Here is a 21,610-nt window from a genome sequence, read left to right as displayed (position 1 = left end):
TATAATACACATGTATATAATCAAATAACATTATAAATAATCCTGTAAGGTGGAACAAATACCGTAACCATGGGCCAGAAAAACATTGTATTCCACATTGTAACCTGAAAAAAACATATATACCACTGTATCCTGGAGGTCTACTGTATTTAGTGGCAAGGAAGGACCCAAGATTGACTGGAAACAAGGCCAAGATAAGCGACAAGCACATACAGCATCTGGAATTCCCAAGTGGTCACCCATTTTAGTACTGACTAGGCTCAATGCTGCTTAACTTTAGTGATCTGATGAGAATGGGTGTGGCAACATAATTATGCCGTTATTCATATATATATATATATATATATATATATATATATATATGATTAGTTTTTTTTTGGAAAAAGAATTCCAGCAGAGTGCTCAATTAAAAGGAAAATCCAAATTTTAAGAGCGTACTTATATTTTGTGTACAGAAAGTTGTTAGTTGAGACAGATCATTGGTACCGTCGGTTTCAAGCCCGATAATAAGGCCCGTTTAAGGTATCCGTATCAAGCTCTCTTGGCGAATATTGGCTGAAGAGAGCTTGATAAGGATACCTTAAACGGGCCTTATTATCAGGCTTGAAACTGACGGTACCAATGATCTGTCTCAACTAACAACTTTCTGTACACAAAATATATATATAATTATAGTTTATATTAGTGTTGGGACGATTCCTAATTTTTATACGATTCCGATTCCAGGAAAATATTGATTAACGATTCCGATACCAAGTACGATTCCGATTCCTAGGGAATTATTGTTTTGAAATATACCAGGTAGTTTTATACTTATGGTCGGTAGTTCCCAAATATGTTCCCTAACTTTGGAAGAGATATTTTATGTCTACACCGTCGTGTTTTGGTTTAAATAAAATTATTATATAGTAAACTAAACGGAAAAATTAGCAAAATTTATTTTAGAGAAAATTTATTTTACTTAATTGGAATACAGAAAAAAAACTCAAAGAAAATAGAATTTATCCTTCAGAGAAAAAACAAATAAAATAGAATTTATATAACAGAACAAAAACAAGAAAATTAGAGAATAAATACACACGATTCATTATTTTGGTCCTCATAATTAACAGATTTAATGAATTAAATAAAAAAAATATAGCGGAAGAGAAAGAAAATATATACTAATTAAATATAAAAAAGATAAAAATTTAATAATTTATAAATGAACATGCGAAATGAAAAAAAAAACAATATACCATGTGACATGACGCCGTAGATACAAAATAACCTTTCCAAAGTTAACGACCATATATGAGAAATACCATTAATCGAAAGTTTTTGTGTTTTATACCAACAAGGTAGGTATAGCGAAAAGTTACAATTTAAGGAATTTCAAAAACGATTTTTTGTTTGGTTATTGATAGTTGTATTTGTGACGGCAGTTCTTCAGACCTCCATAATTCACAAGGAGTAGTTAACACCTATTATTTTTTCTTACTTTTTCATTACTTTTACACGTTGTTTCTAACGTGAAGAATAAGTTTAGCCAAACTAATTTTGAAATAGGGTATATCAAAGGAACACATATAAAAATGATACCACTATAAAAAACAAATGAAATACTAGATAAAATTGAGCAAACATAATTACCAAAATTACAGAAAAAGATAAAAAAAAAAACAAACAAAAAATGGTGAAGTTTGTTGAGTGAAATGAATTATTGAAAGAAAATTAATTGAACTAATAGAAATGTTAAATAAAAAAAATGTCACATTTCAATATTTTTTTAAATTCTCAGGGTTGTCGAAATTAAAAATTAAGTTATTTTTTTTTATTAGACTTCTTTCGAAGCTTGTTACCTTGAAAAATACATTTAAAACCCTGTTTTGTTTAAATAAATTGAAAAATAAACGCAATTAATAAAAAAAAATTTGATTGATAATTGAAACTTTAAAAACATATTAAACATTGAAAAATTACTTATCTCACAAATTAACGTCCAATAAAGTAGATCCAGTCTTCATAACAAGAATTCGGTTATAATAAATATATCTTTCCCAAACTTAAAAATTAAATCTTTTTTTTTTTTTTTGAGAGAGAGAGTGTTTTTAAAATCGCCGGGGAGTGCCGCCTAAAATTTTAAAGAAGTAAATTTTAGGAGTTTAGTGCCTTTCAAAGACGGTTATCATAATTTATTATCATCATTTAATTTCCTTTTTTTTCCTCCCCCCCCCACACCTTTCCACGTGGTTCAGTAGTTAACCAGTGCTCCTGTTGCTGTCAGTCAGCTATCTTTACCTAAGTTTTAATTTCTAGTTAAAAGAATTTTTCATGAATGGAATCAGCATTTTTAAAAATTATTTTTTTAGTTGTATATATTGTATTTACTCTTTGAAGTTAAGGAGGGTTAAAAAAAAAATGGTGACACCTAGATGGTGACGTAGGCAAAAAAAAAAAAAAAAAAAAAAAGACACTGCGATTTCGACCCTCACTAATAAAACTGCTCTGAGTGACTAGTTGGTAATTTTTTGTTCTTTTTCTTTTTTATTTTGCTCCTCCAATTTATTTGGATGCTACATAGTTAAATGTTTTAACATGTTGGTTGTGGTCATGTTAGATGGTTTTATTCCTCGCGATATTTTAATTTGACAGACTTTGCAAATGGCTTTCAACTCATCATCTTCAAAAAGACTTTTTTTGGACTTTGGGCCATATTAGAAAATTCAGTTTATCTGTAAACAAATAATTTACTATTAAATTTTGTTTTAAAGCTAGTCACTTATTTGGATAATTAATTGAAAATAATCCGCTAAAAAAGACAAAAAGAAAAAAATATAAAGGGATGGGGCGGTAAATTGTACCAACCGGTAGTTAACAAAAAAAAATTATAGAATTTAATTTTTGAAACCAATGTATAAAAGTTTACATAATGAAATGCAAATATGCATTTTCGGGTTTGTATTACTGTACACATAGATTCGAAAAAGTTGTCAAAAAACAAATATATAACAAACAAATATTATCAAAGGCAAGATAAGTTACTTTTCTACCAAACTGGGTAATTTATTTTGTTTTTATTCAATGTAACATGTTTATTCAGCTCGAAAAACATGCAGTGTTTACCGATGTATTGGAAAATTCAAAATGGCGCCCGACACTCTCTTTAACATGGTAAGTTCGGGAAAAGGTGTTATAAATAATAAACTAGACAAAATACTATTAAAAAAACACCGAATATATGTCAAAATATGTCACGGTAACATATATTGAGCGAGTTTCTAGCAGTATTTTGTATAGTTTATTATTTATAACATCTTTTCCTGAACTTACCGTGTTAAAGAGAGTGTCGGGCGCCATTTTGAATTTTCCAATACATCGGTAAGCACTGTATGCTTTTCGAGCTGAATAAACATGTTACATTGAATAAAAACCCGAAAAATATATCCAGTTAGGTAGAAAAATAACTTATCTTGCCTTTGATAACATTTATTTGTTATAGATTTGTTTTTTGACAACTTTTTCGTATCTATGTGTACAGTAATACAAACCCGCATTTTCTTTTGAATTTTTTTTTTGGTTGACTGTGTTCAATTCACACATGGTTGATGCGGTTCAATATTGCTAAACTATAAGTCCTTAGTAAAATTCTATTTATAAATACTTTTTAAAATGAAATTATTTAATTAATCGTAAATATTATTTAGACATAAAAATTAATTGATTACAAAACCTTTTAAAAATATATATATTAATTTCTTTTTCGTTCGGCAAAAAACTGCGCAAAACACTTTTAATTTTCAATTTAAAATTCTAGAAAAAAGATTATATTATTCTGCTTTTAATATAATCAAATTCAGGGTTTTATCTTTCTGGAGAAAAAAAAAAATAATGGATTTTATTTCAATGAAATTAAAAAAAAAAAACTTGACTGAATTGAATTAATTACCCTTAAATTAACGAAGGGGTTATTTAATAACTTTAGGTTTGAAAGAGATAGGTATGGGGTCGATTTTTTTGAAACTTCAAAAGAAACCACTACTGTCAAAACTTTACGAAATAATACAACGTGATCAATTTCATTTTAGAGATATTTCTTTCAAAAGCCTTCTTTTAAAAAAAGAAAAAAAAGTATATTGTTCTATTAAACCTTTTACTGTTTAAATAATTTGACTTTGCTCGTTTTATTTTAAGAAAATATAAGTTGAAAAAGCATTTTCATTCACTATTAGAAGATTTGTCAGTAAAAAAAAAAAACAATCGCCAAAAAGATAAGCGTTTTTTTTATTTTTACTCGCAATGTAGAGCCCTGCATACTTCTTTTCAAGTTAACTCTTTTGTAGTTTTGATTACAATAGATCTGAATGAATGAACCTTGTAAGGGAGGGGCACTAAGCATTGCCCTGTTAATAATGAATTTCTTTGGTTTCTTTTTATTTCTCTCTTGCGGTTAGAAATATCAGGAAATTTTTTTCTTTTTTTCAATATCAGACTAAAAGAATCGTAATGAAGGAATCGGAAAATTAAGGTATTTTTTAACGATGCGATTCCGATTCCGATACCTCCCAAAATACACGATTCTTACGATTAACGATTCCGATTCCGATTAATCGTCCCACCACTAGTACATACCTTTATAAACATTTGCTAATATTTTCTCTCCTATGATGAGATGGTAGACATCGAAACCCTATAGGTTAAGGAGATTGATTTTCTAAAGTATTCTTTGTCTTGCTTAGAATAATAAAAATCTTTGATATGAAATTCAAACACTTCATTTCAATAAGGGTTTTTTGAAATTCATTGAATCACAATTTAATCTATAATATAAAGCTGTGTGTGTGTGTGGTCACAAATAAGCTCCTATATGGTTGACTATTTTTAAAAAACTGATTACATATGATGATAGAAGATGTATCGAGACACAGGAATGGGTATGTTTGATCTGGCAGAACGGTGGTTTATTAAAATTGTGGGGTCCACAAAGTATGGAAATAAAAAATTAAAAAAAAACGTTTATAAGTGTTTTTGATATAGATGTACATAAGAATACTTTGATAAGTCTGTTTTATCTTAAATAGGGATGGTATAATAAAATTGTGGGGTCTGCGTTCACGCCTGGCCTCCATAGAATTGAAATAGGCACAAACTTTAAAAACTTTTCATATCTATCTGCGTAAGTATACTTTGATAATTATGTTTCAGTTTGAATAAATCTGATATGATAAAATTATGGGGTGTTCGTTCGCACTTGACCTCCATAGAATGGAAATATGTCACAAAGTTTAACAAGGTTTTTTAATATAGATCCACAGAATATTGTGATAAGTGTTTCAGTGTGAACAGGTATGGTATAATAAATTATGGGGTTTATCTATTTTATTTTTACTTTCACCATATTTTGCTTTGGTTTTGATACCCCCAAATTCAAAGCTATCTCTTTACAACCCTTCCTTTTCATAACCTATAATACTTTCATAAATCAGAGTCCATTTTCTGTAGGCTGTTTTTGAGCCCAGTCAACAACAGGTACTTTTGCTAGTATATACACACACACACACACACACACACACAACCATCCTGTTCCCTCCTCCTCGACAGATTTGGTATCTCCGAAGAATACATAGCCACATACAAACTAATGAGAAATATAAGACATTGTAGTTTACAGCATCTTTTACTCTTTAAACCAATCGTGTCATTCATGTGTGGACCCAACTTTGATCTCTTGTGTTTTGCTTTTCAGATTGCTGTGTCGTGTGAACGCATAAATTTTAGTGAGGTTAGTGGTGTTTACAATTCTGTTAACTATGGAGGACAGGACACTCGAGGCTTCTGCCAAGTTGGACAATCCGGATCTCTTATACCACCAAATCAAAGAATGCCTCTCCTCCAAGGATGCAGAGGGGCTGACCACGTACGTTCTTGAACGCAAATACTCTGACCAAACCATCTTTTTCGATGTAGCTAGTGACATTGTGCAATGCCTCACACAGGCAAATCTTGAAGAGAATCCTGGATTCTTTGAGACTTGTGAACGTTGTTTGAAATATTTGGTGCAGACTGGAAAGCCTCGTCTTCTACTCTTGGCCATATTAGAAAATTGGGGCTACTTGGTGGATGACACTCAGTTCAAGTCCGTCCTCGGACCGCTCCGTGATTGTCTTCTGGCTTTCCCCAAACCATGCCAGGTTTCTCTAAAGGATAGTGTTCAGGCTGTGTATAGTTATGTTTCTCAGATTAAATTACCTGAAGATAATATCCTCGATGGGGACGAAAAGCAGCTACTGGACTGCGACCCCACAGTAATCCGGCTGATGGACTTAAGTCTTGCAATGCTCAGTTTTTTAGAGCCCTTTGTGGAAGCTGCCTCTTCTGTCAAGGATGCAAGCGGCAGACGTCAATCTCTGCCTCACCAGGCGACGATACTCAGCAAGCACCTGCTGCTGTTGCTAAACAGACCGCTCATCTATATGGATCTTGCCCCACCAGATGTTGCAAAAAAGATGAGGGCAAAAACAGAGAGCCGTGTCTGTGCAGAATCTGCTGTATCTTATTTAGAAAAGTTGAATGTCAACTTTTTCTCACTGGTCGAACAGACTGTCGCCAACAACATGAACCGAGAGAGGAAGAAAAATGAAAAAGAGAAGAATGGTTTGGACATAGGACAAGAAAATAAGGAGGAGAGTGATGATGATGATGATGAAGTAAATATATCTAATTTATCTATTAGCTGTCTGTTGTACCTTGTGTTTACAGAGCACCAGGGTTTAGATAGTGTACCCTGGGTATACTCTCCTCATCACATTCTTGAATTTTGTCTTCCTTATATAATTTATCTCCTAGACCGAACAGAGTTTCTGATCCTCTACAAGGGTGTTCATCTCCTTATCACCTGTCTCCAAAACATAGAATCCTCTTCGCTTTCCATCTTTTATCTTGAAGATGAGATCTATGTCCAATTGCTCTCAAAACTTACTCGGGTCATGTTGTACTGCCCTGTTGCTAATATACGGAAACTCAGTGTAAACGTCTTCACAGATATGATAAAAAAATTTGAATGTCCAGGTCGGTGCCGTTTATACGAATGCATGTTTGCGACATTCGACAACCCTGGTATCTTGGGATACTGCATCCAACTCCTCAAGGAGGAATTAAACGTGTGCTTACAGAGTGAATCCGTCGATAACCAAATATTCTTGGGTAACAAACTCCACAAATTGCTGCGCCTGATCCTGCATTTGCCCAATGCTGAAACTACTGACCTGCTGCAGAATTCTGATCGAATCATCAGTGCCATGAATTTTGTTCGATATCTGGCACTGAGAGACCCACCCCACCTTAATGTAACTGGCTTCTGGACTCTTCTCCCCGAGGTGGAAAAAAAATTCCTTACCCCGATGCAGACAGCTGTTGATATGTCGAGAGCTCACTACAAACTAGAGTTGAAAAATATGAAAAACAGAGAGAGTCAACCACAGGAAGAAAAGGGGCCTGAAGTGACTGTGAGCATCCGCAATCAACAAACCCCAAAGATGCCGCCGGAGAGACAAGAAAAAGATATAAATGTTGCCCTCAATATGTTTGATGTCATGGAGAGTTTGATGTGTCGGATAAGAGAAATATTTCAACAGCAGCAGCAAATGACAGATTCTTGAAACCAATATTTTCTAGATTCAATTGTTTTTTTCTTTTAAATCATTCTTTTATTGGTTTGTGGTTTTTCTTTTTTTGTACTTGTCGTATAAATTTCTGAACTAATAAATGAATAAAACCAATTTTCTTGTCATATAATTGAGTATTGAATAAAAATGTATTGGTTATATTTGATTGATTATTTCATATTAAAAACAAATTGTTCCCTGGTCTCATTTGAACTCCCAACCTCAACTGCAAAACTGGTCTGTTGCCTCTTTCTGTCTTAAGCTCCTCCTTACACTTTGGCCTCCTCTTTTCTGCTTTCCACCTTTTTTCTTCCTGGAAAGTGCAATCTGTTATTTCTCCTACCAGAGAGCTCAACTCATATGTAATGATCATATACAGGGTGGTCACTAGAAAAATTGTATCGCATTCTTATGATTTTTGACTCTTAAGATGAGAGATGCAACCTTTTCCTAACCATATTTAATGGCAACTTGCCCTTATGTCAATGAGACGTAACTGTTTTGAAACCAACACAGAATTATATCAATTTATAAAAGTGAGAAAACCTCATTCCAGCACCTTTGAATGTTAGTAGAACTTTACAAAATTAAAACTTTACCAAGGTCATAATTTCAAATCGATAATCTCTATTTAAAATATAAATTAGCATATTCCTTCGTGACTAGAAATATTTTGGAGTATGCTCTCTTACATTTATGCTCCAGGATATCCTTCATTATGATTAACCCGTTTTTAGCCAATTTTCCAGATATTTTGTGTGTTCATTTGATGCTTAAAACAGTAAAGCAACAACTTTATTGTTTCATTTGATGCTTAAAACAGTAAAGCAACAACTTTATTGTTTCATTTGATGCTTAAAACAGTAAAGCAACAACTTTATTGTTTCATTTGATGCATAAAACAGTAAAGCAACAACTTTATTGTTTCATTTGATGCTTAAAACAGTAAAGCAACAACTTTATTGTTTCATTTGATGCTTAAAACAGTAAAGCAACAATTTTATTGTTTCATTTGATGCTTAAAACAGTAAAGCAACAACTTTATTGTTTCATTTGATGCATAAAACAGTAAAGCAACAATTTTATTGTTTCATTTGATGCTTAAAACAGTAAAGCAACAACTTTATTGTTTCATTTGATGCTTAAAACAGTAAAGCAACAACTTTGTTTCATTTGATGCTTAAAACAGTAAAGCAACAACTTTATTGTTTCATTTGATGCTTAAAACAGTAAAGCAACAATTTTATTGTTTCATTTGATGCTTAAAACAGTAAAGCAACAACTTTATTGTTTCATTTGATGCTTAAAACAGTAAAGCAACAACTTTATTGTTTCATTTGATGCTTAAAACAGTAAAGCAACAACTTTATTGTTTCATTTGATGCTTAAAACAGTAAAGCAACAATTTTATTGTTTCATTTGATGCTTAAAACAGTAAAGCAACAATTTTATTGTTTCATTTGATGCTTAAAACAGTAAAGCAACAACTTTATTGTTTCATTTGATGCTTAAAACAGTAAAGCAACAACTTTGTTTCATTTGATGCTTAAAACAGTAAAGCAACAACTTTGTTGTTTCATTTGATGCTTAAAACAGTAATGCAACAATTTTATTGTTTCATTTGATGCTTAAAACAGTAAAGCAACAACTTTGTTGTTTCATTTGATGCATAAAACAGTAAAGCAACAACTTTATTGTTTCATTTGATGCATAAAACAGTAAAGCAACAACTTTATTGTTTCATTTGATGCTTAAAACAGTAAAGCAACAACTTTATTGTTTCATTTGATGCATAAAACAGTAAAGCAACAACTTTATTGTTTCATTTGATGCTTAAAACAGTAAAGCAACAACTTTATTGTTTCATTTGATGCTTAAAACAGTAAAGCAACAACTTTGTTTCATTTGATGCTTAAAACAGTAAAGCAACAACTTTGTTTCATTTGATGCTTAAAACAGTAAAGCAACCATTTTATTGTTTCATTTGATGCTTAAAACAAAGCAACAACTTTATTGTTTTATTTTACTTTAATCAAAGTTCTCAAAAATCGGGGTAGGGGACTTCGTGGTGCTAACACTTGAACTCTATATGAGATACATAGAAATTCAAATATTCCATTCTGCCTTACATCTCAAACACTGAATTAGTAAAGAAGTTGAGAATATCATTTTCCTCTCCCCAATCGACCATTTAAATATGTTATGCCTTTCTTGTGGTCTTACTGGATTCCAGGACAAGAATTTATCTAGCCTGGTGGATTATCCAGCTTCGTGTTGTTAATGTAGGTAACATCACTTGAGGAATGTGCACCATTCCTCGTGAGTTATCCTTACTGAAGAGGTTTTATTTGGGCCACAAATACTCTAAGGTTTTGAATATTTAGTCAGCGTTTACTTGAAGGGAAAAGTATCCTTATGCCAGGTTTACCTGACAAACCCCTGTACAGAGAGCCCTTAGACAATCGAGGACAGTGTTTAGGAGACATTTAAGTTCTTTCCAGTAGGCATTATTTGTCCATAAATGTTGCATGATATAAGAAATGTTATGGATGACAAAACATGGTGCAAAGGCTCACACACGGTAAAAGTTCCACTTCAGTTTCTTCAGCAATCTACTCCTGATTTCCTTCCGCTGAAGGATTGACCCTCAAAAAGCCCATATTTAAATATTGATTAATGTGTTTAGAGCTGATTGGTACCTCAACAAATGCATGATTGAACCTAGTAATTCACTCCCATTCATCCGTTCTTTGTTCACACCTTCAATTTTTTTAAAATTTTACACAAACATTAGTTATGGTAAAAGTAAATTTTTGCCAGAACAGATTTTCTGGGATAACTCTGGTCACCCTCCTAGTTATTAACAGAAATTCAAAAATATTGATGCAGCATAGGCTCTATTACTGATTTGACAAGAGCTTGGAATGATATATCATAACTTACTCTTCAAATCGCCACACGAGCTAGAATTTCTAGGTTAGTATACTGCTATGAAGTGCATGGACAACATTTTGAGAATCTATTAGTGTATTATAATATTAGTCTTTAAAAAAAATTTTTATAAAACTTACCATTTGAAAAATTTCTCGCTTTTCTAGCGACCACTCTCTCTCTCTCTCTCTCTCTCTATATATATATATATATATATATATATATATATATATATATATATATATGTGTGTGTGTGTGCATATGAATATTATTGCTACATATTTGATTATCTAAGCTTCTTTAAGCCAAGTTATTATGATGAAAGTAGATCAGAATGAAATAACTGCTCAAAAGGGCTACAAGCATTTCTTTATATTTCTACATGGGGCATCGGGATGTATTGAAAAGAAATCAATAAATTGCTTGATCACAAATGTGAGCTAAAATTCAGAATTTAAAAACTACATGTTATATTTCAGAGATGTACCATGGTTTTATTTATGTGGAGTGACCTTTTTACCATTCAAAAGGCCATTAAAAATCCATTCAAATCATTAGCAATTTATGTAATGAAAACAAATATAAAAATTGACTTGACAAATTCACTGGAAAATCTTCAAAAGTGAATTCACTTAAGTGTTCCTTTTGAAGAAGGTACCATTTCAGTGGGGTTGGACTGTGTGTTAATATGGCTCTTAATCATAACTAAGTACTGTTTACAATGACATAATTATTGATAATGAATGTTGTATGACGTTCAACACTTAGGTTGTGTGATCATTAGTCTTCACTAAAAATTAGAATATCCATCCCAGAACATGTAAAATGAATTCTCTAACAGAACAGCTTTTTGCTTTTGTTTTAATTTTCTTATCACTTTGTTTTTGCTGGGGATGGGGCATTCTACCGGATGCCAAACATTCTCCCATTAGTTTAATTGCTCCAACCAAGAGATCTTTTTAAGATTCTAACCGTCCCTTTAAATGCTATTGTTTGTATATCTCTTGCACTTGGTTCACTGGGTATATTCGCCAGATAGATTTTGAAATTCTTTTTCATTAGCCCGGTTGCTCCTATAATGACTTGTATGATTGATATCTTCTTAAGATTCCTGTTTCTTTTCATGTCGTACATAAGTCCTTGGTATTTTGGTATTTTCTTCCTCTCAGCTCTGTTAAGTCCATCATCATTAGAGACGCTTACATCAACTAGGATTGCCACATGTCCCCTTATGAAAATTAAAATCAAGATAAAATGATACTAAACCTTGCGTTTAGAATCCTTATTCCAGATTATGTGATTTTAATTATACAAAATATAAAAATTTTAAGGCTTAAGCTTAAGAGCTCTTGGGAAGAAATTAAAATTCAGTAAATCCCATTCAAAAAATTTGGCAAAAAATAAAACAAGCATGCTTTCACTTGGGAAAGGATGCAAGAAATGCACACATAAGAGGATGTGGTACTTGTTATGATAGTCGGCAAATTGATTTTTTATATATATATATATATATATATATATCAGCAAAAACAATATTATGCACTTAATTGTCATGCCAAAAACAGTAATATATCTAAAAGTTATGAAAAATCATTATGTAGAAAGTTATTTATACTTAAGTCATTTTTACAGAAAATTGTGTGAAATTGCATTTTTCTTAGATCTTATAAAGTAAACAGTATGAATCTACATACAGGGGACATAACTCCAAAAGGAATATTTTAGATTACTTGTGTCATAGTTGCAATATTTGTTGTCTATAGCAAGATTTTTTTTTTTTTTTACTAAAAACACAATAACAGTTGTTCTACTTTTTTTTTTTGTAATTTTTGGATATATTACTTGTTGCAATATTTTGGATTCTAATGGGGTATGATCCCACACAGTCGGACGATTCTATTTATAAACGATGCTGCTAAGAACTGACGAATCAAATTAATTCACGTTCTGCTACCAACCAATCAGAAACCAGAATTGCTTCATAAATATTAAACCTTTTCTGGAGCAATTTCACATGTTCTTTTCCCGGGTTTCGACACGGTAAGAATATTTTGTTCTGTGGAACTGTCTACTACAAACAAGTCACCTCCCAGGACTTGTGTGTAACAGCGAACCATCTGAAACTGTTCTGAAACTCAAAATGGCTTACACTTCTAGAGGTTATGCGCCCAGCGTGCATCTTTATTTCGATGGATCCGAATCCAAATTCGAATTGTGGCAAGTTAAATTTCTGGGATATCTACGAATCCAAAAGCTACACAAAGTACTACAAACACAACCTGAAAACAGAAACGACCCCGACTTCATTGAAAAGAACGCAACTGTCTTTGTGGAATTAATACAGTGTTTAGATGACCGAAGTCTATCACTGGTAATGAGAGAAGCCCTGGACGACGGCTACAAAACATTAAACATATTGAGAGAGCATTATTTATCAAAAGGAAAACCAAAAATTATTTCTTTGTACACTGAACTGACCTCTCTAAAACGAATGGAAGCCGAAACTATTACTGATTATACTGATTATATTATAAGAGCCGAGACAACTGCAAATTCTTTAAAAATCTCTGGTGAAGTTATAAGTGACAGTCTGTTAATTTCCATGGTCCTTAAGGGATTACCGAGTGATTTCAAGCCATTTACCACCGTGATAACCCAGAAAGAAAAACCCATGACTTTTAGCCAATTCAAAGTAGCACTCAGAAGTTACGAAGAAACTGAAAAAATGATCACAGAAAAAAACGAATCCACAAATATCATGAAATTTAAAAATACACACATAAAACACCAAAATCGAATTATACACATGCCAGGAATAAAAAAACGCAACTTTGCCAAAAGCAGGTTTTTTCCCAACAAAAGTACAAAAATTATTTGCTATAATTGTGGACGACCTAATCACAAGAGTCTCCAATGTAGATACAGGACTCAAAATGGCGACTACATTAAAAATGTAGAGAGCTCTGTTAGCGAACATACATTTATCTTTTCGTGTACATTTGATGCTTCAACAAACAATAATAATTTTCTTGTCGATTGTGGGGCCACGGCACATGTGATTACAAAGAAATCTGATTTTATCAATTTTGATCCCAACTTTAGGCCACAAAATCATTTTGTAGAACTAGCTGACTGGAGTCGAGTCAATGATATCGTTTTGAAAAGAGGCAATGCGAAAATCTCGCTAAAGAACAATAAAGGTGAACTGTGTTTCTGTATTCTAGAAAACGCTCTTCTAATCCCAAAATTTAAACAAAATATATTTTCTGTACAAGCTGCCACAAAACAAGGTGCAAATATAAACTTTAGTCTCAATAAATCAAAACTAGTATACCCGAATGGAACTGTATTCGACATTAAAGAAAATGGAAGACTATATTATTTATATAGCGTAGTCCCATCAAAAACCGCCTGCCATGATCTACAGACATGGCATAAAATTCTTGGACACTGCAATATTCCTGATATCAAAAAGTTGCCGACTGTAGTTGATGAAATGCAAATACAAACATCAAAAACCTTCAACTGCGACGTCTGTACGCAAGGGAAAATGACAAACTATCAAAACAAGATACCAGACAAAAAGGCCAAAAAAATCCTATCAATGGTGCATTGTGACTTGAACGGTCCCGTAGAACCGATGGCCAGAGAACATTATAGATATGTGTTGAATTTCGTAGATGACCATTCAGGTTTAATAATGGTTTACTTTTTAAAGAACAAATCTGATACCCTGCTAGCAACTAAGAAATATCTAGCCGACATGGCCCCCTATGGTGAAATCAAGTGTATTCGCTCTGACAACGGTACGGAATTTACCAATAAAGACTTTGAATTTTTACTAATTAACCATCATATCAGGCATGAAACATCAGCTCCTAGATCGCCACACCAAAACGGGACTGCTGAATGTGCGTGGCGGACACTTTTTGAAATGGCAAGATGCCTACTCATTGAATCAAAACTCCCTAAAAAACCTCTGGACGTATGCACTTATGGCAGCAGCCTATATACGCAACAGGTGTTTTAACAAAACACTATCTAAAACTCCATATGAATCTTTCTGCGGTAAAAAAACAAATTCAAGCAGAATGCATATATTTTGTTCAACTTGCTTCGCATATATAGAGAAAAAGAGTAAATTGAATATTAAAGCTGACAGAGGTATATTTCTTGGATACGATAAAAACAGTCCAGCCAATTTAATATTTTTTCCCGAAAAAAATAAAATAAAAAGAATCCGGTGTGTAAAATTCACAGACACATTTAATTTTACAGACGAAAACCCGTCATATGAAGAGGATCAAATTATATTACCTCAAATAATTAGAACAAACGAAAACAATAAAAATGACGGAGAGTGTCCATGATGATGATTATGATGATAAAGTCGAGAGATATCCCAAAAGAAATAGAAGACGACCCGATTTTTTTGTGGTCGACAATATAAAGGATTATCAAATCGACTATTGCTGTTCAATGAAAAATGCGCCAAAAAGCTTCAACGAAGCAATTAATTCAGAACATTGTGATGAATGGAAAATTGCCATGAAAAAAAGAAATAGATGCCTTAACTGAAAATGATACCTATACGGTAGTGCCTCTCCCAAGAGATAAACATGTTATTTCTACCAGATGGGTTTTTACAAAAAAAGAGTACAGCACCGGGCGTAGAACAGTGCAAAGCAAGATTTGTTGCTAAGGGGTGTTCTCGGATTTACGGTGAAGAATACTTTTCTACGTTTTCACCAACCACAGGCCTAACAGCAGTCAGAATTTTACTGCAAGTCGCATCACAATATGACCTAAACATCCATCAAATGGACATAAAAAATGCTTATTTGAATGCCCCAATAGACTGTGAAATTTATATTACCCCTCCAGAGGAATTTATAATAAAAAATAAAAATAGCGTGTGGCGACTTAACAAGTCATTATATGGTCTAAAGCAGAGTGCTCAGTGTTGGAACACAGTATTCCATGATTATATTATTAAACAACAATTTAGACAATGCGCTGTAGACCTCTGTTTATATACCCAACACAAAGACGATAAACTACTGATTTTGGTTTTGTGGGTCGATGATATTTTAATCGCATCAAATTGTGACATAATGTTAACTGATATTAAGAATAAATTAAGTAAAAGATTCAAAATGACCGATCTTGGCAAAATATCCTGGTTTCTGGGGATAGAATTTACTCAAAGCAAAGGACTTGTTACGATGACTCAATCGAGATACATCGACAAAATACTTTTAAAATTTGGAATGGGAGAGTGCAAGAAACGCTCTACACCAGTCGAAAATGATATTAATAAAAATATACACACAGAATCTGAAATAATAACTGACACACAATATCGCAAAATTATAGGTAGTCTTATATATTTGATGACTGCAACCAGGCCCGACATATGCTATACGGTAACAAAACTGTCACAAAAATTATCACGGCCGACAATGAAGGATTTAAACAGAGCTAAACAAGTCCTACGTTATTTAAAAGGAACTAAAGAACAGAAGTTCCACTTATGAGAAGGCTCTTACTTTTTTTGCATGAATATCAGCGGAAAACCCTAGGGGTAATGCTCAGAGCATATAGATTTCTATATATCAAAAAAAAAAAAATAAATAAATAGTCCTGGACAAGACGTTAAACTGTATCCATTTTTATTTGTATTAACACTTTAACCTACTAATGCGTAACTAATACTTTTGCTTTAAAAAAAAAAAAAAAAAAAAAAATCTTTGTAATTTTCCTTTTTGACATTTGAACACAATTAAAAATGGCGTCTTTTTAAATGCTAAAATTCTAAGATCCAAATGATTTCTAATTTTTGTTATGTCTAAGTAAATATAAAAATATATATATTTTTTTGAGCAGAACAAACACAAGGGACTTCCCCATTATAAAAAATAGGGAGGATGTTGCAATATTTTGGATTCTAATGGGGTATGATCCCACACAGTCGGACGATTCTATTTATAAACGATGCTGCTAAAAACACACAAATCAAATTAATTCACGTTCTGCTACCAACCAATCAGAAACCAGAATTGCTTCATAAATATTAAACCTTTTCTGGAGCAATTTCGCATGTTCTTTTCCCGGGTTTCGACACGGTAAGTATATTTTGTTCTGTGGAACTGTCTACTACAAACAAGTCACCTCCCAGGACTTGTGTGTAACAGCGAACCATCTGAAACTGTTCTGAAACTCAAAATGGCTTACACTTCTAGAATAGCAATACAAGACTCCATAACGTTCAATGTTGGACAAGGCAGATACTGTTACCTGATTTAACACTCATAGTCTTTAAATCAGTAATAAGTACATTTCTTCTACCTCTATCAAAATAAAACTTATATGACTGGATTCACAATAAAATTTGCTTTTAAAATGGTATTTTAATATTTTTGTTGTGATTAGTATATTCAAAGAAATCGCTATTTAAATCCGACTATTAATGACGAAACCTGTCAGCATAGCATGCCCGCTGGCGGTAGATCACTTTTTGCAAATAAGCGGTCAGGGTGGGTTAACATAAATACTCGAAGTGGAAGTTGTATCCATTGACAACGTTTCCAGTTGTTTTAGCTAATCAGGGAAAAGAATTGTCTTTGCTACAGAATTTGAACACAGCACGTACATCTTTCCAGTCAAAAGTTAGAATATCTCAAAGTTGATGCTTTTAGAACAAAGATAAGTAAAGATAGAAACTGTGTTCAAACGCTATTTAATAGGGAATATATTAATTTCTTTTGTCCTAAAATTTGAAAAGAATTGGATAAAAACTTTTTATGCACGAGTTGATAGAAGTGGTGACAACTGCATATAAACATGTGAATATTTTTGTGTGTCGAGACACACAAAAAAACATCTGTAAACAAAACGTTCGTCAACTAACTTACGAACATAAAGTCTTCATTTAATGTTTGTTATTATTTAGAAAACCTAAGTTTTTAATTATGGAAAGGAAAAGAATATTTAAAAAAAGTAAATTTTTTGAAAAAGAATGACAGACTATGACTACACTTTTAAATGAGTTAAAACGCACAAACCAATTATCCAGTTAAGTAAAAGAATAACTTTTATTGGGTTCGTTTTACAATCCACAGAGGTATGAAAAGTGGTCGAAAAACAAATATATAACAAATAAATGTTACTAAAGGTAAGTTACTCTTCTACCTAGATAAATTTTTGGCGTAAATGTTCTGTTCAAAAATAAGTGTCGAGCGTTACATGAGAACAAGAAAAAATGGCCACAATGTCTTTTGAAGGCTCGACAATAACTTAAAAATAAAAAATTATACAAAATAGTGATAGAAACTCACCCGATAATTGTCATGATAACTTGAAGCCGTTAAAATGAAATTTAATTATCTTAATTAGTTTAATGTACTTAAAAACATTATGATTGTAATCTGCACAAAATTTCCTTTCATTTCATATGCTACAAACCATATTTTGTTAATTTCTTTGACTCATGTCGTGGTAGCCATCTTGGAATTTTCATGGTGTAATGATGACAAATGATAATGTCCATCAGAATAATATTTTGCATGATGATAAAGCCTTACCTCACATTTTTTTAACTGTTTTTTATGATGCTTCAACTTAAAACTTAAAATGAAACTTAATTATGCTAATTAGTTTAATGTACTTGAAAACATAATTCTGATCTGTACAAAATTTCCTTTAATTTGATATGCTATAAGCCATATTTTGTTAATTTCTTTAATGGCCATCTTGGATTTCCTGGTTGCCATCATGAATTTTTCATTCAATGACAAATAATAATATCCATCAGAATAATACTTCCTATGATGATAAAGCCTTACTTACCATTTTTCTTAGCTGTTTTATGATGTTTCTACTTAAAACTGTTAAAATGAAACTGGAATATGCTAATTAGTCTGTAAGTTAATAATTGAGATGCTTGTAAATAATGCCAACTAAACCTTTGTGGTATTAATGATGTGTTCAAAATTTCATAATATCTTAAAAAGATCTGAAGATGCAGCTTTTCAAAGGAGGGTTAGTCTGTAAATTGTGCAATTTTCCTACCATTTTCAGTCACAAACTTATATGCATTTGAATAGGACAGACTTCAGGCAAAATGTCCAGTAAACCACATTTTTTGATACTTTGAATGGTCATAACTTCAGTTCTAATGGGCCGATTTAAAAAAAAACTAAAGATTTTTTTATCCTCTTTTCAATAATGCTTGATTTGAGATTATTCGATCTAAAGAAAAAATGGCGTAGTAACTACAAGGCGGAATGATAAAAGTGTCACCCTAAAGAAAAGAACACTACAGGTGTATTTTAAATTTTTTATTAAAAACATCAATTCAGGTAAATTGATTATGTAGTAGAGCTGACATCTATTCAATCTGGCCGCCTTTATCCTCAATTACCATCTCGACATGGGTTCAGAACTGGGAGCATACTCTTTCCACAAGCACTGGTGAGAACTCGGCAGATAGTAACAATCAAGCTAACTTTGGTGTTATGGGAAGTCATGTTGGCAATGTTCTCGACATATAACCAAACGAAGATCCAGGTTAGGGGAGAAGGAGGGCAGTGAGAGAAGGGTACAAAGTCGTAGCACTCCTTCTGAAGCTAAGCCTGGGTCTCTTTGGACTTATGGGCCAGCACTGAGTCCTGCTGCTACACCCAGGTTCTGCCAGTGACCACCTGATTGTACCAGGGGATCACTACACTCTTTAGCACATCTATGTACACTTTGATGTTGAACATTCTGTCACTTTCAGACGTGGTAGAAGGCTCCTATCGCTCTGGGGATTTGTACACAACAGGCCAACTAGTAGATGGTCTGCACCAAAAAAAAAGAAAACCGGTTTTCATCAAATAGAAATGGAATCATGTCATCTTTTCTCAGGATTTAAAAAATCGATTTATCAACTATATCTTAACAAGCACGAGGATGCAATAGTCTGGCACTTGTCCAATTTTGCCCTTAGTCTTAATTGGTGTCTAATGACTATGGATCAAATTTAATGCAAATCTGAAATATTTGAATTTTCAAATTGAAAATTTTGTCACTTTTATGCCTTCTATAACTCCTTTAAATAATCCAGAGAAACTAAAATTTTTCACATTGCTCAATCTTAAGCTTAATAGCTGTTTTAAAATTCATAATGATCGGTTAATTAGTTTTGGAATGAATTATGTATATAGAAATATATATATTATATACGCGCATATATAAATAAACACATTTATATAAAGATATCTTTATTAGTCTGTTAGTCCATTTTATTTTTTCTCAGAAACTACTGGTCCAATCAATCTGAAATTTTGTATAAACCTTTATGATAAGGTGCAGCAAACTAAGTATTATGGTATTCATTTGATGCACATTTAGGGATTAGTATTTAATGTAAGAACTGAACACAAATTTCATGAAAAAATTAAACAAAAAATTAACACAAACATATTCAATCATCAATTTGGCATAAAGCACGCAGTTTAAGTCGATAGGTTATAACTTTTGCCTGTTTTTCACAGGTAAAAGGTTTAGTATATCATATACACATACCTAACTTTATATAAATATAGATTACTAGCAGGCTGACTTGACGTTTCCCAGGATTGAATAATGATAAACAAATGTTTCATACTCCCATATTTTTATTGTCATCGAAATTGATGAAATAACCCACTTTTTCAATCAAATTGATTGATTGATCAAAACAAAAAAAATAAGTGAAGTAATAATCCTGTTTAAATATTATGGAAAAAAAAATAAACGAACGTGATGCAAACGAACGATGTTAAAATTTCTTAAAAGCGGAAAAACAAAAACTAAAAAAGAAAATGCGAACGTGATGGGAAAAAAAAAAAAAAAAAACGAATGTGGTGCAAAACGAACGATGTTAAAATTTCTTAAAAAAAAAATCTGAAAAATAAAAAGAAAAAAACAGCGAACGCAAAAAATTGCATAAATAACCCTGTTTCAATATTAAAACTGTAGGTGTGTGGGGGAGGGGGGAGATGGAAACTAAAAGTAATAATCCTTTTTTAAATATTGAAAAAAAAAAATTAACAAAAAAACAGCGAAAAAAAGTTTGGGAAGGAGGTAGGCTCGAACCCGAAGCCTTGAGGTTAATAGTCTGATGACATAGCATGACTTTAGAAGAGTCGAAAATAAACATTTAAAAACCCTGGTGGTTTTCTAGGTCAAATATCACGCCATAGCAACAGCAGCAGCAGCAGAGAAAACAAATTCACAGCGCGAATTTTGTAAGATAAAAGTGGCTGAAATAAAAAGATTTTTAAGATGTCGTTTCATAAGTGTTAGATATTATCATCTCGGTAGCATATAAAAAGTTATAAGAATGAGCGAGCAAGCCGAGAAGCAGCCGGAAAAAAGCCTTTGGCAGACATACAGAAAAAATGCACACACACACACATCACACATACATTTTCGCTTTTATATTTATAGACTAGCCTGGGTGCCTGGCATTGCCCGAGTGTTTGGAGGGGGGGGGGGTCACAACAAAAAAAAAAGATGTTAAACTTTTTTAAAAATCGGAAAAACAAAAAAAACTGCCCCAGTGTCACCCATGTGGTAAAAGAGGTAAAAGAAAAAAAAGTCTGGGTAGGTAGGTAGGATCGAATCTGGAACCTTGAGGTGAAGATGGAAAAAAAAATCCTGACATGTAATCCACTCGCCCACTACGGCAAAGTAATAGAAATGTAATGTAATTTAACTTAAATGCGCGATTTTAATGATAATGAGATCAAACATATCCCGCAGTCAGCTTTCGCTGCAAGACTTTTTTTTGTTTTCTTTCCCTAACTTTGGCGGTGTTTGTTTTCCCAAGATGTTGGGGAGGGGGAAATCAACTCCCTTTAAAAAGGGGAGTGTCCCAATAAATAGCAATTGTCTGATATAATCCCCCCCCCCCGCATTGATCAAACTTTATTGTTTTTCTGGACAGGGAACTGCTGATACAGATTCAGTTTCGCTTTTTTATACTGAAAAGCGAAACAGACGTGGCGATC

At 32.6% G+C, this 21,610-nt stretch overlaps 1 protein-coding gene across 2 annotated transcripts in view; it reads left to right on the top strand.

The window, feature by feature from the left end:
* The window catches only part of LOC145277922 (ubiquinone biosynthesis protein COQ9, mitochondrial-like), an 88,542-nt gene that overhangs the window by 18,436 nt on the left and 48,496 nt on the right, over positions 1–21,610 (top strand). The window contains exon 2 of one of the 2 annotated variants that reach the window (XM_080129989.1): positions 5,726–7,757. The exons of the other annotated variant lie outside the window; for it this stretch is intronic. Coding sequence (XP_079986115.1) covers positions 5,790–7,637 — 1,848 coding nt within the window. The 5' untranslated portion in view covers positions 5,726–5,789 and the 3' untranslated portion in view covers positions 7,638–7,757. Of the gene's footprint in view, positions 1–5,725; positions 7,758–21,610 lie in introns of those variants that run through there. 2 annotated transcript variants of the gene reach the window in all.

Source organism: Euprymna scolopes, chromosome 6 (assembly GCF_053919585.1).
Source record: "Euprymna scolopes isolate OS-2025 chromosome 6, ASM5391958v1, whole genome shotgun sequence".
Classification (NCBI taxonomy): Eukaryota; Metazoa; Mollusca; class Cephalopoda; order Sepiida; family Sepiolidae; genus Euprymna; species Euprymna scolopes.
Note: the sequence above shows the minus strand (reverse complement) of the source record. Positions and strands in the feature narration are given on the sequence as shown.